The sequence below is a fragment of the Ixodes scapularis genome, unplaced genomic scaffold (assembly GCF_016920785.2).
Source record: "Ixodes scapularis isolate PalLabHiFi unplaced genomic scaffold, ASM1692078v2 PGA_scaffold12__126_contigs__length_90152505, whole genome shotgun sequence".
NCBI classification, from domain to species: Eukaryota; Metazoa; Arthropoda; class Arachnida; order Ixodida; family Ixodidae; genus Ixodes; species Ixodes scapularis.
Genome location: NW_024609838.1, coordinates 21,090,125 through 21,117,438, shown reverse-complemented (window position 1 = coordinate 21,117,438; position 27,314 = coordinate 21,090,125). Strand labels below are relative to the sequence as shown.

The 27,314-nt window shown below is 45.3% G+C and overlaps 1 protein-coding gene across 2 annotated transcripts in view; it reads right to left on the bottom strand.

Annotated features, from left to right (window-relative positions):
* Nucleotides 1-27,133, bottom strand: part of LOC8043536 (protein lap1) — a 47,393-nt gene extending 20,260 nt beyond the window's left edge. The window contains exons 1-15 of one of the 2 annotated variants that reach the window (XM_029985539.4): nucleotides 26,950-27,133; nucleotides 23,950-23,986; nucleotides 23,133-23,307; nucleotides 22,691-22,808; nucleotides 20,365-20,443; nucleotides 19,996-20,085; nucleotides 19,207-19,327; nucleotides 17,283-17,357; nucleotides 12,449-12,593; nucleotides 12,271-12,343; nucleotides 11,064-11,193; nucleotides 7,547-7,732; nucleotides 3,168-3,279; nucleotides 1,500-1,585; nucleotides 596-721 (exon numbers count right to left, since the gene is read on the bottom strand). In XM_029985539.4, the coding sequence (XP_029841399.2) occupies nucleotides 596-721; nucleotides 1,500-1,585; nucleotides 3,168-3,279; nucleotides 7,547-7,732; nucleotides 11,064-11,193; nucleotides 12,271-12,343; nucleotides 12,449-12,593; nucleotides 17,283-17,357; nucleotides 19,207-19,327; nucleotides 19,996-20,085; nucleotides 20,365-20,443; nucleotides 22,691-22,808; nucleotides 23,133-23,307; nucleotides 23,950-23,951 (1,518 nt within the window). In that variant the 5' untranslated portion in view covers nucleotides 23,952-23,986; nucleotides 26,950-27,133. Of the gene's footprint in view, nucleotides 1-595; nucleotides 722-1,484; nucleotides 1,586-3,167; nucleotides 3,280-7,546; nucleotides 7,733-11,063; nucleotides 11,194-12,270; nucleotides 12,344-12,448; nucleotides 12,594-17,282; nucleotides 17,358-19,206; nucleotides 19,328-19,995; nucleotides 20,086-20,364; nucleotides 20,444-22,690; nucleotides 22,809-23,132; nucleotides 23,308-23,949; nucleotides 23,987-26,949 lie in introns of both variants that reach the window. The other variant, XM_029985538.3, reaches the window with a different exon arrangement.
* Between the last annotated feature and the right edge of the window lie 181 nt (nucleotides 27,134-27,314).

Here is a 27,314-nt window from a genome sequence, read left to right as displayed (position 1 = left end):
GGAAAATGGTGTTCTACCTTCTGCCTTACGAGTCGGCCTCTAAAGTAGACAGTGCAAAAAGTGATCATTCTATTCCTAAAAGATTAGGGAAGCGCACCGAACCTTTCTAACGTCGTAGCCGAACCCGGTTCGATACGCCAGCATGATACGGAGGCGTCGAAGGACGCGGCGTGAGAGCAACTGCCCGCGCGAGACAAACTGACGACACTGGAAGCACAAACCCTAAAGGAGATTCTGGATCCCCTGGTGGAGTTCATCAAGAAGTCTGGCATTCATTCATCTAATAGCAATAAAATAGTCATCTATCCCACCTTACAACCAAACACACACCCCTCCCCTCGTCTCGGGGCATACAACCTCATTTTCATGCAAAATAAGTCTCTTCAATCAATAAATCAATCAAATTAAAAAAAAAAAAGTCTTTTACCGAAATTCATGAGCGGGTGTTTAGGCTTCTCAAACAAATATCTCGCAGCATGGGCTCATGCACAGCGAAACTTTCTTTTTTTAAGCTGTCCGGATATGCTTGTCGTGTTCACATGCTACCGAACAGAGTTACAAGGTAAAGTTTTCACGAGAATGAGAGGATCATCACCTGCGAAACCACGACGGCCCCAGGGCCAACCACGTCACCGTTCATCTGCCTACGGAGATTCCTGACGTGCCGAGCACGCGCCTTGAGCTCTTTCGGGTACGGCGTGGGCGAGCGGACCAGTCGGCCCTGCGAGAGGGGGGGGAAGCGGAACAAACAAACAAACTTTGAAGCCAACATGAGTCCATTCATTCTTACTTCTTAAGGCCGATTCTCACATGCATCGCAGCGCTTAGCACAAAGTCAGCCTGCCATGTCTATAGCGCCGAGTTCGCACCATGGTGCATGTGTGAACAGGCGTTCAGACTGGGCAACTTTTTATTTAAAGTTTGTGGCGGTGCAACACAGAAGTTTGTGGTGGTGCAACACAAATCAATCTAAACAAATAAGCCACAAATTAGAAAGGAAGGGAATTGTGAAGGACTGTGCTGTGCCCAGTGTATTAGTGGGCCAGAAGCCGGAATGTGCTAATTACGAGAGTGCTTTCCTAACAACTTGGAAACTAAGAAATACTAAAACATTTACTAAAAATTTGACAGATCCTGATTATGGTAAAGAAAGAAAAATAGAACCTTACTTCAAGAACCAACAAAGATGCACTGCAGAAACAACCAACATAATTTGTGCAACAACTCTGTGAGGGCATTCCCTTTAAATTTCGAGTCAAACTAGAACTGAGAATTGGATTGGGGCAGTACAAACTCGCAGACTTTATTGTGCGATTCGTGCGGGAAGAATGTGCGGTGAGACACTGCATGAACGGGCACCTAAGACTTACGACAGTCTGACACGGCACCCTACGTTACAAAATTTTCTTTCTCTCCGTGAGCGTAAAGGTAGAGAAGGTCCCCGTGCATTCCCCCGAGGAAAGGTAGTATGCAAGATGAGAGACCTCTTTCGAACGTACGGGGCGATCAACGTCAACGTCGAACGCAAACGTGATGGTTCCTCTCCGCTCGCCCGGCACCACGCTGCTGTCGTCCTCAACGACATCTGGAGGAAACAAGGTGAACGTTAGCGCCTCAAGAACATGCTTGTCCCTTTAGTAATTAGAGTATTGTTATTACAGTACATACTGCGGTTAAGAACCCACAAAGAACAAGTCGCAGACCTGAAACTTTAAAACAAAATTCGATTGAAAACTAAATTCGATTGAAAACCATATCCTCGCAAAGACAATGATTGGAAGGTTTTTTCACTTTGGAGACAAAGAACACGGAGTTCTGTTAACAAAAAACAGCTCTTCCGAGCCTGTCCCGTGCAACAATTACCGCCACATTGCCTTCACATACTACACAAGTTACATTCTGAACCAACAAATATAAATACAATCTCCATATTTCTTAAAATAATTACAGTTCATAATAATCTACAGGGTGAGATCGAGAAAATTAAACCAGGTGTTTCAGCCCACATAAACAAACCACGAATCGCATAAAGCTGAAACTCACTGAGAAAGTGATGCTAGTGGTGGTGATAAAATGCGAAAACTTGAGCACATGACGCCAGATAGATAAAAATATACAAAAAGAAAAACAAGAATTCTCCAAGAGCCGACGCCCACCTAAGCCTAATTTGCACCGTATCAATATTTGAGATTGTAGGTGCCTGTAGCATTTATTTCCGTGAAAACAACTTGTCAGCTCGAAAAGACAATATTCTCTTTCCTGCAGACAAGATTTTTCACTGCCATAACTGCTACATGTCCTCACAATCTCAAATTTCAAACTGATGAATATTAGGCCACAGTGGACATTGGCTCATCGAGAGTTTTTGTTTTAGAGTCCAGCTCTTATGCACCCGTTTCCAGCTTGAGCGGCGTCGCTGTCGGCGTAACCGTGCAGTGCATTATGGGAAGCTCACGGGTGACTCGCATGTTACATTATGGGACGTTTCCCATAATGACCTCACACGTGATGTCACGAAGGTCACGAATGACGTCACGAGAGCCCCGCGCATTGCATTATGGGAAACGTCCCATGATGCAACGAGCCCTCTTCATCTCCTCCCTCCTCCTCCTTTTCCTCAAGAGCTGCGCTCTAATTCGACATTACAGGAAATTGTAAACGTCTTTTATTTTTTTTTTTAATCTTTTGATTGAGGTAATGTCACATGCTTAAACTTTCGCATTTTATCACCACCGCTAGCATCACATCCTCACGGAGTTCCAGCTTTCTGCAATGCATAGTTTATTTATGCGGAACCAAAAACATGGCTTCCTTTCCTTGATCCCTCCCTTTAAATTAGTCTGGACAGAGTAGATGAGGAAACATTCAAAATAACAATCAATCTGGCAACCATGGACATGCTTTAGCAAATCTAGAAGATAAGGCTATGTCTAATATATGTGCCAGCAGCAAAATGGTGGCATCCGGAGGCTGCACTTACAAAAATATATTCAACCCGTAGACTCTGGATTGGATTATGGTGGCTTAATCCTCTGCATTTGGCAGTCACAGTTTAAAACAAACTGTGAGAAGTCTTTTTTTTCACTGTTGTCCACTTGAATTTTCGTTCTAAGACCGGACGGAACGCCCCAAAAATATTCATAGAGAGGCGCACTGCCCAAGCTCACCGGGCTTTTCTCCGTGAGCAGATGGCGACTCCTGGGGAAGCAGGAAGCAGGTGAGCACCCTCTGGCCGGTCTCTCGGTCCAGATCAGACTGGAGCAGCACCAGTGGTTTCGTCTGCCAAAATGACACACTTAAAACAAACTTCTGCTCACAGCACACTCCTGTTTATAACTCCTGCTTATAACAAATTTCTGCTTATAACAAATGCCTGCTTATAACAAGCTCTGGCTTATAACAAACTTCTGCTTATAATAAACTTGTGCTTATAACAAACTGTTGCCTAAAGGGGTACTAGCGCCTCTTTTTTTGTCTAAATGTCAACCATGTTCTGGCCACACCACAGAAGCAGCAATTTTTTGTTCAAAAAGACACCAAACATTATTTAAGACTAATAAACCGATTACCAGACTGCACCTGGTGAATGCTCCCAGAGCTACTTGGAATGTTGTTACGTCCCTTTTTCCATAAAAGCAGCACCGCTCCGCTGAAGTACGCCGACAAGCTGCGGACGTGCGAGCCTTGCGAACTTGGCCAAACCGGATTATCCTTTTCTGCCGCACATATTCAACTCCTGCCGGAAGCGGGGAGAGGCGAGGCGAAAGCTGAGGTGAGTCGCTTTTTCGACTCTGCTGGCATTACAGAACCAGTCATTGGCCATCCCAAACGGTCAGGTTGTAATGCGTTGATGCCACCACGTGGCTAAGTTCACAACCACGTCAGCCTCCCTATAGCCGTGTCCGTTAAGCTAAGCACAACGTCATGAGTGTGCTCGGGATGCATCACACTCTTCGATGGCTGCTCTTCCAGCATGCGCTGGAATCGGTCGTTTGGAACAAAAAAAATATAGCCATCTGTTCAAAATTTAAATGTGCGCTTGTCATTAGCAGAAGTTCATTATAGCAGAAAACTTCTACTTAAAACAAACTTCCACCTACAGTGAAATATCGCCTGAACTAACTCGAGCTGAACAAACTTCTGTAGAAATCCCCAGTAAAACTTTTATTGTGTCCAATGCACTCAGTTGAGTGAACTTTCACTTATTCAAACTTTTTTTTTTGGGTCCTTCAAAGTTTGTTCAAGTGATATTTCACTGTACAACAAACAGGCAAGGGGAAAGCACATCACCAACAAGCAAGTATACTGGATACTCTAAATAACCCAGTTTAAAAACCTCTAAGACACCCCAATCTAGACCATGGGTTCTCAAACTGGGTTCTAAGGAACATCGGAGTTCCCCAGAGGGGTGCAGCACAATGCGGAGAACAAGTTCGTCTGCTTCTTGCGCAGGGGTTAGCGGTGACGTCAGAACGCCGAGCCCTGATTGGCTGATCGCGACCCCCTATCTGAGCGTCGTCTGCTCCCTTGCAACGTCGTCTGCTCGCAACGTCGTCTGCGTCTGTCTTACCTTTCCTGCGACTATCAGAAGTGCAGAGACCAGATTCACGAAACGATCTTACGCCAAAAATGTGCGTAAGACAAAACTTAAGAACAAATTCGTATTCACGAAACGAAATTTTCGTACGTTTTGCGCAGGTCACGACGAAATCCTACGACAGCTCCGAAGCTGTCTTTTCTTACGATCAAATCAGCATGGCCGACAGCGTCGCGGTCGCGACGACCCGCGGACGTTTATTTTTTACGTGCGCTTCTCACGCGTCCCGACTTCAACCAGCAAGAAAAAAGTAAAAAGCACTTGAAACAGACCACGACGAGCAAGAACGCTGGATCCACAAACACCCGGGAAAAGCTCCAACGGCCACGATTCCACTGAACGCGACCAAGCGAGCACGGCAGTTAGGCCTAGCAGGCACTCCGCGACTGTCTGCCCATGACCGGCTGGCGTGCTGAATGGAATATGCCCGCGCGACCCTTGTGAACCCTTCCCGTAATATACTTTGATCGCTGACCTCCATTTTAGATTAAGAGGTCAATTTCTTCCTCTTGTTATCTCCTTGTTTCCCGAGGCAACGGTGGCTCTCGCCGGTGAAAAAGCGGTGAATCTCCGACAGACGCAGGAAAGGTAAAGCAGCCATCGCTTTGACTAGCAGACGTAAAGCAGACGACGTTAACTGCGCCAACCCGCCGACGCCGTTAAAGAATGAGGGGTCTCGCCGCACACGAAAGGAGGGAAAAAGTATTTGGGAGGAAACTTGCGGGCACTAACAAGCTTACCTCTCGGTTCTTAGCAAACAAACCTCGTCGCCTCGGGACACCTCGCCAGTGATTCCTTTGACTTCCCTCCTTGATGCGCGTCTGCTAGTTGTTAGACAAAAACAATGTACCGCTCGGGTTATTTCGTCTGCCCTCTCTGAAAGGCGAAGTCGAGCTCGCTCGTAAAGAGTTCCGAAAGTCGCAGGAAAGGTAAGACAGACGCAGACGACGTTGCGAGCAGACGACGTTGCAAAGGAGCAGACGATGCTCAGATAGGGGGTCGCGATCAGCCAATCAGGGCCTGGCGTTCTGACGTCACCGCTACTTCCTTTCTCATGCGCAGAAGACGAAAATGAGCCCACTTGCGAGGCGTATTGCCCCGCGTGCAGAATCCCTGTCTCAAAAGCCCCACATCATTAGCCACCATGTTTCGAAAACTCCACGTTCAATTACCCCACCCTGTGTTCCACCCATGCCAAAAGCCCCATCCTCACTCTCCCCGTCCCACCCTCTTCGCGTTTCAACAAGCATTGTTTTATGTATCAACCCAATCCATTGAGGGTCTACTAAGGGGCTTTTAAGTTAAAGAAACAACAAAATAAGGTTAACTTGAACTGCAGAAGAACTTGGAATGATATATATACAAGTGGCCAATTGCATAAATCTGCATAACCAACGATGCACTCCACCGTCATAGAGGCATACTCAGACGTAGAATTATAGGCTTTATCTACCTAGAATGATACAAATATTCTTACAACGGCGAAAGAGGAATGGAACTGGTGATTGATGCTCTATTTGTAATGAGTATGGTGCCATGAGCTGCGAGTTAACAGTTTTGACAGAACCCACTTCGTCGGAACTGTAATCCGCGCGTGCTTCAGAGTCGACGAAAGCTTCGGTTACATGCTTATTCATAGAAACTGTAGCTTTAAATGTTTTGCCAGTGACACGCATTTTCAGTTTGCTCTTACTTCTAATGTCACAAGATGTAAATGTGTATAGCGCATGCCTGAAAAACGGGAAGCTGTATTCAGTTATTGCTTACTTGAGTGTTGGGTATGGCATGATTATGTTACACAAGCTTGCACGCACACTTACTGTCTCTTACTTAGAAGCAGAATGCTCTGCCTTCGCGTTGAGGACCTGGCCACCTGACACAAGGAATTCGCGTCATGGGCTTCTGAAACTGGGGCAAAAAGGCTGGGGCGTGTGCCGCGGGGCATTTGACACGGGGCTTTTGACATCGGGTGCTTTTGTGCTGGCCCCCCCCCAGAGTACCTTCGCGTTTTCCGAGCTTCCAATTTTCTTCACGGCTTCTAAGTAATTTGTGTTCCAAAATTAAGCACTACAGTCTAAGCTCATTACAACAGGCCTCGTTACAACACAACACCACATTTGGATATAACATACCGATTTGTAAAGTTCGGTTGGTTTTCCTCTACATACCATTGACTCAATTCATATCTGCATACAACATACTCCTTTTACAACAGACCGAAATCTTGGTCAAAACCATAGTCTGTTATAACGAGTTTAGACTGTATTTCAGCAGATCTAAGCCACTCATTGATGCACAACTATGTGTCAAACACTCCTTCCTATGCTCGTCACAGTTTGCAAGCTGCGTAGGCTCCCGAACTGCTTTACTGTATCGGTGTTGAGACCGGTAAGGGCTCTTTTTCGGGGAAGTGGGGGGGAGGGGGTTGGTGGCCAAGTGCGTTAACACACCGCAGAACCCCAGGGTCCTGGGTTCGATCCCCACACTACCCGTTTTGATTTGGATGAGCATAGACCGGCGTGCAGTCACTTATCACTACTGCATAATGCACGTGAAAGGCTCCAGGCTGGCAGGTATACTGCACTGGCCGACTTTATCACCTACCGTAAAATACAGCAGAAGCATCTACTTCGTTCAAGCACCAACTACTATTAACATTTCCCAAACCTGGGAATTCGGCAAATTATACTTTAAGTGTCCGATTTGACCGGACAAGTGCCCATGTCTAGATTAACCCAGTTTTCAGTGGAAGTGGGGTTGGCGCTCCCCCCAATGTATTACTGTACAGCTTAAAAAAGCGTCGCTGCACCTCAAAGGCAGACCGACCCTACGCTGTGTAAACACAAATGTTGATATATTTTTTTAGGGTTTTTTTTGGTTATTAGCCAAGACAGGCAAGATCTTCTAGAGACCGAAAAGTTCGGGAACCCCCGGTTTTTCTACGCTCACCTGGTTCTGCGAGAGCCAGAGGGCGTGGAGGCCCCCGAGCTTGGCGAGGCTGACCGGCAGGTGGCGCAGCTGGTTCCCGCTCAGGTTCACGACCCGCAGCGCCCCTAGGTGGCCCAGCTCATCCGGCACGTTGCAGAGGCGGTTGTCGCGCAGAGACAACACCCGCAGCTTCCCGCAGCTCCCGATCTGAAACCGACGCACAAGGGGCCTTGGAGTTAGGACCTGCCGGTCCCCTCCAGACTCTCGTAACTACGGCGCCTGCAACGCGTCCTTGACCAGTCTGTTTGGAGTTCTATTCCGTTTGTGCTCCAAAAGTGGCCCCGAAGTGGACTCAAATGGTGTAGCAAAAGCCGGAGCGTCATGCTGTCAAACGTCGTGATCCCGATGGCTGGACGTATACATTCCCGACAGAAAAAGTTTTCGTGACTGTAGAGCTGGAGAGCAACCTGCAGTAGAACGGGTGTCTGCTACCTCTGCCACTGCTGCTGTGACACCGCCGGGGTCGCAGCCGGTGACCATGTGACACTTCTGTGACACCATCAAGCAGAAATCAAGAGACCATTTTTTTGGACATGAAACACGCCAATCCGAGAAGCGATCCAGGCATTATACTTGTGACCAAACAATTCTTGAGCAGTCCCCATTTTAAAGGGACAGTTTTAATTAAGAGCCTTCTTACAGGTTTTTTTTTGCTTGCGTCAATTTGATTGCATAATGTCGTAATATCACGGGGTGTATGAGTGTCGTGCGACCACAGGTTAAGCGGGAAAGTCAACGTCATGTGACCTCGGGTCACGTGACGCGGTTACCCGACGTGACCCAACACCAGGCGACATTCATTTCCCCACTATATTTATCGAGGAAATCGCCACGGCATCACGTGACAAGATGTCACAATATCCTCCCTAAATTAGGATAGGAAGTGCTGCTCATTGAAAATCTAATCAAGAGCCACTGCACCTTCACTCCAGTTGACAGAAAGCCCAAGACAGGTGATTTTTCTTGCTTTAATTTTGATTTTTTTCAGAGAATACTACAGGCCATTTGTGGCCCAAGTAGGAGCACTGTTAGACAAAGAAGAAAAAATAAGGACTGTAGCACGTGGAAAATATGACTACTATACGTCAACCAGAACTGCCACAAGGTTAGATCATGAGCCTGAAAATTGATTATTGTTTATCTATCTTGCTTCTTTTATGTTTTTCTTTCTGTTCCTTGCAGGAATAAACTTCAGTTGCCAGTCAGCATTGTGTTTGTTCACTTCGTGTTCTTATACTTCGTGTATTTTGCACTCTTTCCAAGTTTTCATTATGCACCAACTAGCCCAACTTCCATGCCTTGTTGCATAAAAACAATGTCATCTATACAAATAACTACCTATGTAGACTTATGCTTATCACTATCCTTAACTCAGGGCAGTCTAGACATTGAATGAGGTTAGTGTCAAAAATTAATTCAAGTGGTAAGGAGAGTCATTAACGGTGCAAGGAACAAACTGTATTTAAACACACTGGTGCAAATGAAAATGGGTATTAAGGTAAACTGATGTCTATGTTGTGATCTCAGTGGTGCTCGAGCCAGCTTTGAGTTTGGAGAAATTTTTGGAACAGAAAAAATCACTTTATAGAGCGCCTTCATATCAGAAAAAATCTCTTTTCGGAGCAGCACTGGAGCAGCACATACAAAAGTTTGGAGTATTTCGGTGCAGTTTCCTATTAGTGATGTCAGCATGCATTCATGCGATCAGTTACGTAATGCCCAATAAAAACGCAAAGTTAGCAGTTATACTGTACTATGGTTGGTGACAGTTTAAAAGTGAAGTGGAAGCTCCTTCCTACCCTTTCCACTTTTGAAGAACAAACGATGGAGAGGAGGTCCCCTCCAGCGTTCGCTCTGCAAAAGTGGAAAGAGGTGGGAGGAGCATTTACTTTGCTCTTAACCTATCACCAACTGTAGTCAAATTTCCCTTCAACTGCTATGAGGCTGCACCATAAAGAGTCAGATTCATGTTTTCTTTTAATTTCTTTTAATTACATATCGTAGCAGGATTGATGCAAGCGTGCAAACTAGATATAACCATTGAGAAGTCGATGTAGAGTACCAATTTAACTTTAGATTAGGCTTCTACGTTTTGGATTAGGGGCCGGATTGGGGACCTGTTGCAGTCTCCAGGGTCAGAAAATAGATAAGATGACATAAATGAGGAAATAATAAATAAATAAATAAGTCAAGCATTTCAATACAAAAATTAAAAACAAAGAGAAATGCAAGGTGATTGATACATATATACTTTATTTTTACATGCAATGTGTAGCTAATTATGACATTACAAAGTAATTGTGACCCAGAAAACTCACCAGGCATAAATCAAAGTGCATATATTAACACAGGACAAAAGAGTGAGAATGCTAGATTTGATGATGAGAATATACAGGAGTTATGACACAGATCATAGTTACACAGACATCAGACAGGGAACTATGAATATAAAGATGCCACTGATGACAATGTACAACAAAGACTATGGCGAGAGAACCCGTGTTTTGATGCAGATTTTCTCATTCTTTTTTTATATCTTCGCTCGAACTTAGCACGTCGCAACGCCGCCTTTTTTTTTCCCTTTCTTTTTTTTACGCGTTTTTATTTTTGCATTTGTAGCATTGGGCCGCGGGCCGGGCACCACTGGAAAGACAGCGGCCATCTGCAGGCCGGACGGAGCAGCTCTGCCGGCCGGGGTTTCAAAACCCCTGCTCTAGATCGAGAGGTGAATTGGCAATACACAAAGTCTTATCACCTGAAACGAGCAAATAATCAATAAAATATTCTGGGTTTTCTCTAATGTATAGACATTTTAACGAGTAGTGCGATCAAGGATTTACATTATTTGATCTGAAAAAAGGCAACAATTGGTAACCCAGCAGTCCCGACCAAGCATGCTAACGAAATGGGAACCATGTGTAAGCACATTCCTATAAAGCTATGTCACGCTATGTGAGCAAGCAGAAAAAAAAAATTACTTGTGCTTGCTAATCTTCAGTAGTGGGCTTCGAAATGCAACTGAAACTGTTAAAACTATGCTGTGTTAGGGATGTCAGTAGAATTGGTGCGAAACCTGTGAAACAATGCCACAGTGCCGCGGAGCCGGAAACCTGGATTGGATTGTGAGGGCCAAACCCCAATGGATTCGCCACAATTGACAGACAAGAAAAGCCAATTCATTCGCAGCTTTGTTCGCTTCGGCACAGTTTTTCTCTTTGGGCGCGCAAGGCACAGGAAAGGGGGAAATCATCAAAATGACGCAAATGGCGCAACTGGACCACGCCTGTGATCTGCTTGATGTTAAGGGCCAAAAAGACAGGTAATGTACAGGCCTAGGTTGTTCAACAGAAAATAAGAAGTTGCACATTTCCTTTATAACCTTGATACTATAATAGGAACAACTACAGTAGTTTAGCTAATGGTAGCTTCACCGTAAGGTCCCCAGATGCAGAACAAAAAAAAGGAGGAAAAACTTTACCTCAGGTGGCAGGTCCTCCAAGAGGTTGTCGTCGGCGATGAGTATTGAAAGACTCCGTAGTAGTCCCACCGTAGAAGGTAGAGAGTCAATCTCATTACCATTGATTATCAGCTCTTCCAGCTTGCACAACCTGACAAAACACAACCCAGGCTCAAGAGTGCATCACTCCAGCGAGCATGCTCGCGTGAAACAGCAACGGGAAGAGAGCGTTCTCCTCCTGTTGCTTGCTCAACCAACTAACCAAATACCTTATGTCCCGTCACAATCTTTCCCATACAGCGTCATGTGCCACATGACGCTGTATGTACGTCTCTGGGATGGCTTGTCCATCCCAGAGACGTATATTGGGAGAGTTTGGCCAGTGGGTGTGGCGATGAAGGCGTCGGAGAGGAGAAAATTAAATGAAAGGGAGGAGAGCGCCGAAGGAGCAAGAGAGAAGAAAGAACGGAGCAGAGAAGAGAAGACCACCATTTTTTCGCAACGCTGTCCGAGACTGGTCGGAGAAGAGCACTGCTGAGGCTACGCGTCGTCTGCTACGGGCCGACTTCTTTTTCGCCTGAACAAAAGTTTGTGGCCATACGCCGAAAAATCTTCATTTATTAGCTTTTTAACCCACCCAGGAATAACAGTATGTCATTTTCTTGCCAGAGCCAGCGATATAAAAGGAAACAATCTAGATTTAGATGTCGATCCCACGCATTCCGCCGGGAGAATGAACGAAAATGGTGGCCCTCCCCACTCAGCTGGGAGCAGCCGGGAGTTCACGCGCATGCGCTCATACCTCTCGCTCTGCGCCGCGTGCTGATTGGCTCACTCGGGAGGAGAGCGTTACGGCGGCGAGATCATAGACTGACCAAACTCTCCCCATATACGGCTCTGGTCCATCCAACCTCCAACCAGCCTTTACAACAGTGGGGGCTTAGATACACACAGTTTACAGCGATCACAATACTTCGTTCAGCCGTAAGCTGACAGTGCGGTGGGAGCAACGCACTAGCCGAACCAACGAATCACCTCCTTTTCACTTTATCACCTAACCCCACTCTATGCGCATGGATATAGGTAGCTACAAATTTATTCCTGTCAATGGCAATGGGAACATCCAATGACAATTTGCACAGAGAAGCAAGTGAAATGCCCGGTGGTCGGCAATCGGTTCCACCCGAAGGCACACACTCCCAACACGGGCAAAAAGGGTGGCGCTTACTGTCCAATGCTGTCCGGCAGGGTAGCTAAGTGATTGTCGTCCAGTCGCAACGTTGTCAAGCTTTGAAGACAGCCTGAAATGGACGACGGGAAAGAATTAATTAAAAACAAAACTTTCGGGCTTGCGCACACGTGAGCACGTTCGTCAGTGCAGAGAGGGGAAGGGTGGGATACGCTACCCAGGGTCTCCGGAACCTTTTGCAACTTGTTGGCGGTGAGCGTGAGATCGGAGAGCACCGCCAGGTGCTCGATTTCTTCCGCAACGTATGAGATCCGGTTCCGGCTGGCGTCCAAGTAAGTGAGCTTCACGAGATTCCCAAGGTACTGAAATGCAAATGCGCCGCAAAACCCGAGACGTGAGCGAGGTGCGCTCAGCAAAAAAGCTGGGATCAAAATCGGTCGCCGAGACCGTGCGCAGAGTCAGGACCCCACGTAAAGGAGCACCAAACGTGCCGCAGGCAAACGAGGGTGCAGTACTAATGGTGTCGCCTAAAGCCGCCAAACAAGCTATGCTTGGGAGTCGCAACACTTTAGCCATCCTGTAAGTCTAAAATCACGGTTGCCGGTTATCCGAACTGTAAAAAAGAAATGACGAAGAATGCGCGGGCGAGAGCTAAACATTCGACATCTCTCACAACCGAGACTTGGGAGCAAAAAAGTGAAACTGCAGAAAGTGCTTTTCCGTTCTCCAGAAATGTAAAAAAAAAATATTTTAGTTTTTTAACATTGTATCTAAAGGTCAGGAAGTCTCATCCTTTCATTGTAGCCATCATCATTTGCAACCACTCTGCGCTAAGCGCCAAAATGCCCACAAAGAATAGAGTGTCGCAGGAAATGAGCTATGCTTGGAGCATTGGCACACTATTCCCCAATCTCCTTTGGGCAACGCCACCTTGCTGTATGTGCAGATCGGGCGCAACTGGGCAATCGGGAATCTCGGGCAACAGAGTTTTTCACCGTTGACGACTGCTTTAACGTTTCTGGAAGATGGAAAATTATTTCCTGCAATTTCGGATGATGCTTCTGATAACTATAGACACTCACTTTAAGCGCACGATAGTTGAAATGTTGTTACAATGAAGTGCAACTTATTCAGCAGCTCTAGCTATAACTAGTTTTTGTTGTGTGACTCTGATGCAGATATCGTTGATTAATGAAAGATGTGGGTCAGGGGCACTTTTTTTAAATATTTGCTCAAGAACTATGAAACTTTAGCTACTTATATAAAGTACTGTCTTTTCTTTTTAAAACAACTGCTAATTTTAATATGGCTTCTTGTTCAGATGCAGAAACAGCTACATTAAAAAGTTTTTTTTGTGTGCAGATTTAGGCAAACTAATTTTTTATAAGTGTACCGTAATATTCCGAGTCATTGTCCACCCCACTTTTTGAGCCAATATCGATTTCCAAAAAAACACTGAGTCATCACCCACAACTTCAAATACCCCAACGCTGACTCTGTGAAGATTTATCCTACAAGCTGAGTCTGCAAAGATAAATCCTACCCGAATGATGAGGCACGGCGGCAGACCTTACTGTTGGAGGGTGCTACGTGACAAAGTAAAACGAAACAGAGAAAAACACTTTGTTTACGCATTCCTCTGCGAGCGACCTCGAAGTCGTAGTGTATGCGAAAAGAAAACAATAGAGATAACAAAATAAAAGTTTGTTTTGCTTACAAAAAAATCGTCCCCACAGAGGGAAAGAAAAAATGAAAGCCGTTTACAATTCCCTGTAACGCCAGATTAGAGCGCAGCTCTTGAGGAGGAGGATGGAAGGGTACTGAGGGATAGGTGACTCCTTGAGGTCACGTGACCTCAGGGGGGGTCGTCTGAGGTCAGAAGGTCACGTGACCTCAAGGGGGGTCACGTGACCTCAGGGGGTCGTGTGACGTCAGGGGGGTCACGTGACCTGAGGAAGGGTCACGTGACCTCAGGGCGGGGTCATGTGACCTTGGGGGGTCGTGTGACGTCAGGGGGGTCACGTGACCTGAGGAGGGTCATGTGACATCATGGGGTCATGTGACTTCGGGGTGGGGTCACGTGACCTCGGGGGTCACATGACCTCACGGTTACGCCGCTCAAGCCGGAAACGGGCCCCTAAGAGCTGCGCTCGAAAAGAAAATGTTGGAAAGATAACACAAGCAGTAACCTACTCAGGGATCGCGAGGTAAGCGAACGTCCCATATCCTGGAATGTAACCGCGGAGTATAAGGTCAAGGTCTGTCTCTGCCGGAGTAACGTCGTTGTGGACCCACTTCTCCCGGCACGTCGCGACAGCGGTTTTGCAATGTTTAAGACAAAGCCAACAGGTAATTATAAAGCTTTGCTGGAACGCCGCACACAGACGTTTGTAGATCATCCCACTTTTGAGCTCCTAGTTCGTGTTGCCATCCATGCCACACAGCAACGCCGCCTTAACCCCTGTTGATAGCACGCCGTGCACGAACGCACGCATGTGTGCACCCAACAAGAAAGTTGCGTAAGAGCTTGCGATTGACAAGGCACCTGACTTCGCCCGACGCCTAAGTATTTGCCAACGCAATCGCCGGCTTTCCACTTTCCCAGCATCACTCTTCATTGCTTCTTTGGTTCACTCATTCACTAGCTTGTTGCACCTAGTTGATTTTTCCATTTTTTTGTGGACTTCTTTTTTTTTTTTTAACTAACGAGGAGAACTGGGAGCGACGTAATACTCTTTCATGAAACAAACGTTTGCGGTGTATGCCGATCGGCGGTGTTCATGGCACGTATGAAAGCAATGAACTTTGCGATAGTAAAACATTCTTTTATGAGCATTTTCTGTATGAAACAATAAAACTAATTCGAATTTAAACCTTTAAGTGCCTTAGACGAGCTGAGCTCGTCGGCCGCTTTTTGGCTAAAAATGCCATGGACGAGCTCAGTTCATTCAGTGTTTTTTTTGGTAGCGCTCAATTCCACGGACGAGATAGGCTCGTCCGAGTAGTTTGCGGCGCTGATCATAGATGGCAGCACTCGTTTTAGCTGACGCTTTTTTTTTTTGTCGCCGCAGATTTTTGCGTAATAAACTTTTGAAATTTTATCTGTATTACTGTACCTGTTTTCACCTCAAGAAGCATAGGAAAAAAAGTCCGGCTTCTCCCAGATGATTACTAATTTTCACCTTTAGGTGGAGATTTAAGATATATTTATTAGCACTTTAGAGTGGATACACGTTATCTTATCAAGGAGTACATGTTTCAAACGCCAAAAGCATCGCCTGCGCCTCCGACAACCAAATCTGGCGAGAACTATTTCGCGCGGCGTATGAACAATGCGCAAAACTTACTGTTTTCTTGAGGTGAAAACGGGTATAGAGGAATAAAACTTCTAAATAAAAAAATATATAACACTTTTAGGTTACTTTCTGAAAAAAAAAAGGTGCACTTAAGGGGTTAATGTATCTCTTCTGCAGCTGCGCTAGATATGCACAAAAAATGGGCGTTTTTTTTTTTCAGATTTTTTTTACTTTTTATGTTCACCCACCGAGACATGGCCCACCCCACTTTTTTTATGAATTTCAGGTGGCGGGGTGTGGGCAATGACTCAGGATATTACGGTAGTACAATAGCTCATTTTGCTTCTTATGAAGTGTAAAGTACTAGTAACTGGCTAAAAGCTACACATAAAATGTTCTAGTCTAGAGCAGGAAAATAAAGACTTTATAAAGTCTTCTTTCAGAAAACCCTTTAAAAGTTGTTTTAAATATGCAAAAACATAATTAAGGCATTGCAGTTCCAAATAGATACCTGCACTCTATATACCCTCAGGATAATACATAAAAAAATGTCATTATGAAGGAAAGAACCTATGTACAAATAACTGAGTGCACAAGCTGAGAAGACAGCCCAAAGTTGCTAAACGAGATAAATGCTTTGGAAAGTTTGAAGATGTATAATCTTCTGAAATCGGCTGGGACTACACGAAAATGGGACATAACATAGATAGAGTGTCCAAATATCATCCAGAGTCACTAAAACCGTCCTTCCCTGTATGTTGCGACTTTCCTGGCCCCTCTTGTACCACACGCCATCAACCACCGTTACATTAGCTGCTTCTCCCACGTCACCATTTCGATCTTCACGAGGTTTTGGTTGGCAGTTTTCGTGGCAGCGGCATAATCTTTTATGCTAGTGAAAGTCTTGCAGTGAGTTTGTGTTAGCAGGCTGAGAATCGCGCTAAAGCGCGGAAGTTTTGGTTCTCGAGCTGACGGACGGCGAAACTCGTGCAAGCTCCCACTGTCGTAGCTTTGCTTTATGCTGACGCCACCCGACACAGAAGGTTTCGATGTAAACGTCGAAAGAAAGAATCCACTTGAGGCACTCGCCCTTCTCCAAGCGTAGTTTAAGGGACGATGAATATCCCTCGCGTTTCCCAGCCACGCTCGTGACAAGCGGGGCAGATCGCATCGCTCAGAAGTATCGTCAATGCGCCAATGTTGCACATCACTGAACTTGCAGAGCCATGGCTACTTGTTCCGTAGACATTTTCGAAGAACCCGATCTTCTTTTGCAAAGCGCTGACACACATGAAGGGAGTGCCGAAACAGTGGCTGTTGCCATGGTTAGGTTCGCACGCCGCAGTAAATGTCCGACCACTGGCATTCTTTGCTTGCTTTGGCCACTATCTGTCGTAAAACTTGTACTCGCTTTGGAAGTTCTGAATGCGAAAATTTCGCTTCTTAGTGTTGTCTGTCGCAAGTGAAATCAGAGAAATCTAGAAAGCGCCGCTGCCCCCAGCAACAGCCTCTCGAAGATGCAATGTTTCGAGCAACTGCAAGACGCATTTCTTTTTTTTGTCATTTCTCATCTATATCTTGTTTGAATTTTTCTACTCGTGAAAGTAGGATGTATAAGGATAATAAAACAAGCAAAATCAAGAATATAAAAAATTTCTAAAATAAACTTGATTTTTCGACCCATTTGTCCCCTTAACGGCATGTTCCAACAATGTGGAGGTGCATTCTAACGGCGGTTTGATTGGAGAACCTTACCGATGGCAGAGCTGTCAGCCGGTTGTTGTCGCACCAGAGTTCTGTGAGACTGGGCAGACTTCCAATCACCTCCGGCTGTGAGAAGAATGACAAGATTAGCGCCAGAGTAGTCACAGCACAATGACGCCTTTTACGCCGCAGGTTACGTTTAGTATAACTGAAAGCCGAGCTTTGCGGGCTATGCGTATAAATAATGAGGGCGGCTCCTGAAACATTGTGTTGACGTATGCCTAACAAAAAGGAGATTCGCTGGGCTGACAACCATAGGGCTAGGGGTTTCTATATTTTTATGAGAAAGACGCCTTCACACGAAAACCTTTCCAGGACGGCTTTACAGTTATCTCAATGCATACCGGCCAAACATTAAAAAGAAAAGCAAACGTCCACAGAGAATGTGAAAATGTAAAAGCAACCTATACACGACAGTGTACGAAACTGCATATCCCACAGTACATCAACCTAAGCATGCGATGAAGGGCAATCTGTAATGCGGTGCATTTACTGGGCCCAAATTTCATACCTGACGAATTCGAACGTTAAGTGTTTGGACAGCGACAGAAAAATACAAATAACAAAGTTAAGGTTCATTTGTGCAGGTGTCAGCCGATATACTGTCGAGACCGGTTATAACGAAGTCGACGGGAATCTGAAATCACTTTACTATATCCGCTTCTTCTTTATACCTAAACTCCACAAAAGTAATGCGAAAAAAAAAAAAGATAACACGAGTTGTTACGGGGACATGTTTATCGTGCTTGCAGAAAGCGGTCGAGGCTTCCCTGCAAGCACCCTTTGTAAGATCAGAGCCGTTTCTCCCCAACTGCGAGAAGCTCCGATCGGAAGAAGATTTTGTGAGCAACGTACGGACCGCGTCGACAGCTGCGACGGCCGCCGCGCAGGACTCTGGCAATGGAAGGCAACCTTTACGTTTATGTGCACTTTGTCGAGGATGGCGGCACGCCTTTGTTTTGAAGAGATTGCCTTCGTCTTCCCTGTCAAGGTGCCAGCAAAGCTGGGACTCGCCGTAGTTGAGTAGCTAGAAGTTGCTGAATCGGCGCTTGAGCGAAGCTAGACCTTCGCGCAGAGAGCGACCACATTGATTAGCGATGCCGACATGGAACATGAAACAAACAAAGAAGCCCGCAAAGCAGCGAGTTCGTGCTCAAGTTCCTGTTTCGTCGCTATAGAGAGCCTAGCTTTGATCAATCGGGGTCACGTGGCTTGTGGGCCGCGTTTGCAAAACGAGCTGTAGACTACAAGGAGTCAAAAGCATTCACCGTCTGCAAGTGAGTGCACCTCTCTGTCCGGTTTCCTTGCCACGCTGGCCACAAGACGACCAAATGCAGGCACACTCGCGCCAATCTGCCCAGGAGGCGTCCGCCGTTAAATGGCAAATGCTCTCCATGGTTGGAGTTGCTTCCTCTCGTCCCTAGAGCTCCCAACGCCCCTGTCGGCATGCCACATGGCTTCTCCGCGTACAATGCGGAAAAGCCGCTTCTCTATTAAGGAGCGGGGGAGCAGACAACGATGCAGAGGCTGCTGCCAGCAGCCTTTGCGGGGCACGTCTGTGGCCTGTTCTGAGTGACTGCTCGGCCGCGGCAGCAAAATGGGCCGGTCTGCGACTCGCTAAACTTCAAAATTTGATTATATTTTAAATTATCCGAAAATTTATTTTCGTTACATCCGCGGGAGCCGTTCATCTTCCTTCGCTAAAAACAGACACAAATACATCGAAAAAGTGCAAACGGGAATGGGAAATCGTGATTGCTTCGCTATAGTCGCTATTTTGTTATAACCGACTTAGTTATAAACGGTCGCGACAGTACCCTCATTTAATTATATAAAAAAGAAAAAGAACAGCGCTGGAAAGCATATGAAAAACCAAATTGCAAGCTTTCCAAAAAAGAAAAAATGATGAACTTGCCAGTTCAGCAAAGTCGTTCTGGCCGATGTCCAGTCGAACTAGCTCAGTAAGCCTTGCCATCGACTTTGGGAGCACTTTGAGGTGGTTCTCGCGAAGTTCCAATATTTTTAACTTTGAGAGCCTGAAATCAAAACATTGTAAATGACGCTCTGGAAACCATGGTGAACCCAATGGTCCTATAATGTGGGCTAAAACACACTTGAGCAGGAGGTCGTATTTGCGGGAGCATGTATAGCAAGCTTTCAACATGAACCAAAACTGAAAATATGAAAGGTAAATTACGCAGAGACATTGTCATCATCGCTCAATCGGGTGCAAATATAGAATGCTGGGGGCACCTCCAAATTCGGACAAGTGCAGCTTTTTGGCGTTTGCTGAGATGTACGCTTTTGAAATTGGTTTTAAAAAATAGACATAGTAGTGAATTCATAAACTTCATTCCGTCCTCATATCAATGTAAAATAATGTGTGGTTTTAAGGTAATTTGATGTTAGCTATGTGATTTTTAAGGAAGATGTATTCATGATGTCACACGAACATTATCAATGTTAACGGCATTTGGAGACGGTAATAGATAAAGCTATTAACGTATATCGTGCGCATTTTTCTGGCGGGAGACTGCACCATTTGAAATGCCCTTCCCCATTCTGTTAGAACTGCTCGCATCGGGACGGCGCAGCGAAACGTCAGTCAACGTTTCACACGAAGAATGATGTATCAGTTATGAACAAGTAAACGGCATTCGGTTTATGTTAGGAATGTCAGAAAAAGTAGGGGCAAGTTACATACCTTCCAAAGTTTGCGGGCAAGTATTCTAGAAAAGTGTCGTTCAAGTACAGCTGCTCAATGTTGATGAGTTGCGTGAAGCCTTCGGGAAGCCTGCGTTAAAACAAACAAATATCTCAAATGCAACCAACCCAAAAACGAATGAAAAAAAAAAGTGGCTTTCACAACCAAATTTGAAACACAAACTAATTAGTATGTCATTACAACTACTCATGCACTGGCTGATGAACAGTGTACAAAGGGCCTACATTTGGAACATTCTCAGAGTGACACAAGTAAGTGGAGTTATACTTGAGCTTTGCGCAAAGGATGTTTTTTTTTTTTTTGCTCTGCAGTTGGAAGCACAGATTCCAGTGAAAGGACATGACTCACTTTCCAACGGGGTTGACACTAGCCTCGACGATGGATAGGCACTTGCAACCCTTGATGTTGTCCGGAATTTCGATCACGTCTGAAAGTGAGTGCCAGGCGGTGATTCGACGGTCCTTGTGATTCGAGTTGAGGTCGACTGTGAAAGTTTCCGTCTCGGACCAAGCCCAACATTCCGTTACGTCACTTCATGTTGGTTTCGACCTTTGATCGTTCACTGCAAAACCGTGCTTGATGTGCCTTTAAAAATTGATTGACGTAGAAGTTTGGGCTAGTTGGTATGCAGACATAATTAAAAACAATGTTACGAAGCTCGTAACATTGTGAAACTGGGGCCGGTGACGGTGTTGTACCGAACACGTGATATGCATTTCTTGTGTTTTCCCTTGATTTCTTTGGAGTGGCATGTTTGCTATTTATACTGGATGCTAACATAAATAAATCTTTAGTTCAGAATCAGCACTGCGTCCTGTCGGGTACCTTTTACTTTGTCCTCGGCTTTGCGCTGTTTCGTTTTTAATTGTGCCTTTAATAGATTCGCCGATGATCTGGAACTTCTGGTCCTTACGACACGCGCCGTTCACTGCAGTTCAGCGACCGTCGGGTTAGGCGAAAAGTCTTAAGGGGGTACTCCAGCCGTTTTTGGAGCTACCCAAACTAAGTTGCATTTTCTGATCACCCGGACTTTATGGTCTTCAGGGCACGCTATTTATTGTCTCGAAATTCAAAATAGTGATTGAGAAAACCGTAAATGTAGGTGATGCCGAAACAGAAGTTCAAATCTCTGTGCGCTCTCCGGTGATGTGACGTCACGAATGGTACAGACTTTCAGGTCGCGCCGGTAGTTTTAAACAGAGTATGTAGAGCGTTTTTTCGTGCTTCTCGGTGAAGGAGCTTCCGAGCATTCTTTTTCCACCATCAAACGTCTTGCAATAAGTCGGGGACGTGGCTCACTGCCCACTTTGTTTCATCTCTGTCGTCACATGTCAGTGCTGCCATTAAAGGCTCTCGGTTTAGAAAACACAATGAGAACAGAATTTGAAAATTCAGTACCTTGGCGAAAATTTTTTCTTTTCGTAATACTTGGCAGTCTTGGGTAAGTTACTTTTAAAAAGTAATTCGTTACAGTTACAGTTACTTTCAGAAAAAAGTAGCGAAGTTACCGTTACAGTTACCGCAACAAAAGAGTAACTCGTTACAGTTACAGTTACTTTTGAAAAGTAACGACGTTACTTTTCAGTTACTTTTCTATAACACAAAAAATGAGAAAAAAAAACTAGAAAACGCCCCTCGCACCGTTTTATTGCATAAAATTAAAAAGTACGCTTTTTACTTCATATTGTAACTTAGCAGCAGTTGCTTCTCGAAGTTAGTGTTTGAACGTTTCATTGCCAGAGTAATGGCGCAAATCAAAATACGAAACATGCGCAGTACGGAGTAGTGGCGCTAATCAAAATACGAGACATGCGCAGTGCCCTCCACGTGTGTTATTGTTTCACGGTTGATTCACCCGATTAAAGAGCGTTTGCACAGAAAAAAGAAAAACCACAACATAGATAGTGCTTCAAGACACTAAGATGTAAGTGTTCAGTCACTAAGCACAAGCGCATGCGTAAAGATAACTAGATAATTTTTTTCTATAAAATCTACCCGTGGCTATATTCGGGTCGTGACTCGCGAGAAAGAACGTAGTCACAACTTTGTGCAAGGCCAACTTGACACTCGAAATGTCGGAATAGACGATTTGGAAAGTGCAAGGTATGGCTAAATTGCACCTCCGTTCAGTGATATATTATAATAAAATACTAGAAAGTAACAACGAAAGTAACGTCGTTACTTTCATCGTTACCTCAGAAAAAAGTAATAGAACTACAGTTACAAGTTACATTTTTAAAAAGTAACTCGTTACAGTTACAAGTTACCAAAAAAGTAACGAAGTTACAGTAACGCGTTACTAGTAACGCGTTACTACCCAAGACTGATACTTGGGGGACTGGTAGAGTCGCATCCATCGGTGCATTGGGTGAACTTTGAAGCAAATCAGCGACCATAAAATTTTTTTTGGAGTATCCCTTTGTGTGCTATGACAACAACCCATATTCAGTTCCCGGAAGCGAACCTTTTTAATCTCAAGACATCTTGGTACACACAATATTAGAAAAAACGTGGCAAAAACCAAGCGGACACACATCCCTTCTGACCTTAAGAAAAGCTTGAGCAAGAAAGTTGCTTCAAAACTCATTAAAATAAATAGTTGCAGCATGCCAACCCACGTTGTCCACAATGATCCCTTGTTGAACGTCAATCAAATCTGAGTGGAAGGACTCACTGTTCTTGCTGATGTCCAGCTCTTCGAGACCAACCAAGGAGGACAATGCAGGCGGCAATGTCTGGATATCATTGTCACTAAGGTTCAGCTTGCGCAGTCCATGGCAGTGAAACAGTGGCTGGAACCGCGAGCAAAGAAGTGCTGTTGAGGCGACGACACTATACATTGTTTTATCGATTGTAACGCTTTTGCATTTCGCTTTTACATCTTGCATTTTCCCCGAGCTACCCTCGCCATAGACGTATCCTAGGTTGCAACAAAATTTGGGCATGTCTTGATAACATATGATAAACTTGGAGATGTGCGGAATATTTTGCAAATGGGCTGGGCACATGCTGTGTCTGTGTGTAATGGCATGGGACGTCACACGACAACATGATGTCATGGGACATCATGATGTCCGTGACATCCAGTTGGGGGCCCTTCGCTGTGGTGTGCTCACCCGTGGCAGGTCCTTGATCTGATTTGCATTGAGGTAGAGCTCCTCCAGGGTGCGCTCATAGTTGAAGACCTCCGACGGAACCTCCTCCAGTCCGCAGTGGGCATAGTCCAGGACTCGGACTTCCTCTCGTGCTGGGCGCAGACACGGGCAGTGGCGGAACACTGGGCCCATTCCCCTGCACAAACCGCAAACTGATGATTCTCAACAGTTTTACTTCAACCGCCACCCCAGCTGTATATGGCTACAAGTCAATTAAAAGCATGTCTTTTGGGGTCAAGAGAGGGGTGTCAAACAAAGCCAGAGGGATCTATCATTTGTGCGACCTGGCTATTGGCCATTGGAAATTGCCAATCCATAGTCAACGCCCATTGCCATTGGCCATGGTTTCTGATCACTACATGTATTTCCGTTCGTCATGTTTTTGTAAGAGTAAAGCAAGAAAGGCTCCACCCCAGCAGACAACGACATTCTCTTTAGTGGGTAGGCAATGTCTCAAGCTGCGAGTTCTTCTTTTGTTGTAGCACCTCTGGTACATTTTAGTCAACAAAAACAGTGTACCCTTCGAGATATTTCCACTTTCCTTTTTCAAAGGCCAAGTCCTTTTTTGTAGAGAACCGTAAAGCATTAGACAACTGCAGAAAAGGCAAGGCAGCCATCACTACGACTAGCGGACGACGCCACTGCAACACCGCAGCCGAAATGACTTCTAGGAACAATCTTCCAATCAGAGCTCGGCACTGTGACATCACTGTTTACTTGCTTGCTGTACAGAGTTTGTATTGTTGGGGCACAGCGAGAATGTTAAAAAAGGTCTTACATTTGCAGGAGCTTGAACTGCAATGGTCCAGGTCACCCTGAAAGCAAACGGGCCACAGAAGCCTAAAAGCGGGTCCACAAATACAACGGTTCTTTAAGAACTGCGAAAAGATTGATTGTCAGATGCGCTTAGAACGCGAGGTAGCAATACGCTGACATTGACCGAATGACCAACAAAGACTGTGCATCTCGCAAAAAAAAAAAAAAGAATAAAGTGTTCATTTGCTTTTGAAAAGGATGCCAATGGCACAGATCTCTGAGTAGGTAGAGCCGGACGGAATGTCGGCTTTGTTCCCACGTTTTGGCCCGAGAAACCTGGATCCCTTGGCTGGGGCTCAGTTTTTACTTTCCCGCTTTTGCAGAAAGAAACCATGGGTGAAGGAGCTCATTGGCACCCTTCCCACTTGACGAAAGAGGACCGCACCTCCAGACAGCACAAGTCAGGACACATCTCTCACAAGACGTGCAACCACTCCCTCTTGTTTCAAAATTACGAAACTGTTTTCCTCTTTCGAAAGAAGCAACGCGAGAACGGGAGGACACTTGGGATGTGCACTTTTCCAGATGGTAACGGGGGTGGCTGATTTTGATGAGGTCGGCTGGCATCCGCTCTTTGTGCATACTTTGCTACACTGTTAGCACGACGAAACAATCATCGGATTGTTCTTAAAACTTTTCTCCTAAAATTGAAAGGCTGTTGTCATAGCTATACTCTGTTTCACCTTGTGTTGTACCGCAGGAAAGGCTACAAGCGCGAGTTCCTTGCTCTACGGCACATCTCGGCGGCACAAGCTCTCGTGCACCAAGGGCAGCTGCCAATGCTATGAGCTCGCGCTTCTAGCCTTCGCTGCGGTACAACAGAAGGTGAAACGGAGTATAGTACCACAGATATCTCAATGTTAGTATGGATACCCCACTACATAAACAACCTCTACGGGGACATACTGGGTAAAAAATTAACACCTTTTTCTCTCATTATTATGAACAACGTTTTGAGGAACGGGGGTGTCCGTTTTTAAGGAAAAAAGTTTGGTTCCTGACAATACTCCTTTAAAGTATAATGCGAAAAAGCACCCAAGTTGTGTTTCCGCCAACAGTGTCGTAATGTGCATAATCACTCATCAAATGACACATTCATGTTTCAGGAAATAAAAGCATGAATTTTAGTGAATTATGTTTATATCTGGTATAAGATTTCTTTTATGCATTTGAAAGGAAGGAATATTTAACTATAAGTGGTAGTTTATTTACTTGCTGACTAAATGACGTCCACCACTGTGTCTAAAACTGTACTTGCAAATTTGAAATCGACCACTAAGCCTCAGATAACCTAAGGCCACTAAGAAAAAAAAAAAAAGGTAAGAGGCTGAGGACAAACGATAAGCAAAAACAGATCTGGCAGGCTCCACGATTGGAGACAGCGGAAGTTGCAATCATCTTCAGCTTTCCTACGTCTGCACCTTTCCACCATTAGCAACTTCAACCGTCTGCGAGTTTTTGTTGTCTGCAACTTTTTCGCTGTCTGTAACTTTCCGTCGTCCGCAAGTTTCCATCATCCAGTAAAGTTGTTGCGAGCGTGGCAACCCCTTGCCCTCAGATATAGATCGTTTCAGATAAGTGACCCTTTGCCAGAAAACCTAAAATAAGACACCCTCCTAGCCAGAACGAACAAGTAGACCTGTTTTAGAACACGAAGCCGCGAAAAACAAAACAAAAAAGAGAAAGGCGAAACCCCAATAATAAAAAAAGTGCTCTCGTATTTTCTGCTCTACTTCACAACCATGCGGGGGCTCACGAACTTAAGGAGCATCCATTTAAACTTTGTAAAAAATTAATAAAAAAAAAAGTACCTCACGATTTTAATTTTAATAACGGGACCCGAGTGTCACGACAAGCAAAACGGGGAAAACTTTTTTTTTTTGCGGACTTTCGTTTTTTTGTTTGTTTATTTTAGTTTGAGAGAGTGCGCCGCGCCGTGTATTTTATTTTTAAATCTCCGCGCCGGCCGCTCTCCACGTAACTTTACGCCGAACGACACTACAAAAAAAGGCCGTCGTTCCTTCCTTCAGTCACAAACACAGGGACAGATCAAATGCAGCCAAACCGTCTTCAAAAAAGGGAGCTAAACCATTTGAGCCGCATTCTCGTCATCGCAAGGATTCGCTACAATCGGGGACAATTTTTTCTGCCATTTCAGAAGTGATGACCGCGCACAAGCACAGCTTTGATCAGCGTTGAAGGTACGCCAGCGCACGGGCAACTAATTTCTTTGCCAAAAAAAAAAAAGAAAAAAGAAAAGGTTGTTTGTAAGTTACAGAAAGGTAAGGCATGAATAGTGCACCATAGCTAGCTGGACGTTTAGGAGTCGAAGTGAGACCGCACAGTTCGCAAGCGAGACTAATAGCTTCGGCTACATTCGAAGCGAACGGTGGAGAGCGTGAGGGTTTGGTGTCTTGCCCAATTTCACCGCCGGGGTTAAATATACATGAACGGCACCCGCCGCTACTTGGATCAAAACCAAAGCCGAAAGAAAGAAAGGGGAAAAAAAAAAAAAAAAAAGGGAAGTCAAGCCAGTCAAGTAGTCGCCTCCTCAGCGCGGTTTGAGCACGCACAAGTTCTTCGTCTACGGCTCTTTTTCGCAAACGCAAGTAGGAGAGCGGCGGGGTTTCAAGAAGGCACACAGAAATATGAACAGGAATAAATAGACACGACATTAACATCACTTATAATTAGCTCGGCAATCGGATACGAGCAGAGGAGAGACGCCCCGCCAACCTGTCCATCCGGCCACCGTTAGACACGGATCGCCAAGTTTAGCGAAAAGAAAGCGGAACAGAAGCTGCAAGAGGAGTTTCGCGATTTAATCTGGCTGCCCGTTGATATATGTTCTGTATTTTTTTAACGAAAAAGTTTGAGGCAGATCACGCGAAAATTGACTACCGTTTGAAACAAGAAAGCTCAAACGCTGGAGGTCCGACGGAGAGACGAAAGATCTTCCTACCTTATGGATCAAAGCCGCCGAGCTCGCTGGATCAGCCCTTGGGTAGTCTGGACATCCCTTCGGCTCCGTCTACGTCGCCCGAGAAAGCCGCACAAATTTTTGCACAGCCCCGAAAACTTCACCTTTGTAGCGTCCGAGAGCGGACGGGAGGGCGATCTGCCATAACGAAATGCACCGGAAGTGCATCATAGCACGATGATGCTGATGACGACGAAAATTAAAACAAAATAAACAAGTACCTTTAAAAGTTCATTGTTGACTCCTTTCCTCGGTTTTTTACTATTTTGTGCGTCCCTTTGCGCGTTATTATGTAATATTACCACTCTTTACAAAGTGCCTCACTTTCTGGCACCTCGCGGGCGCTG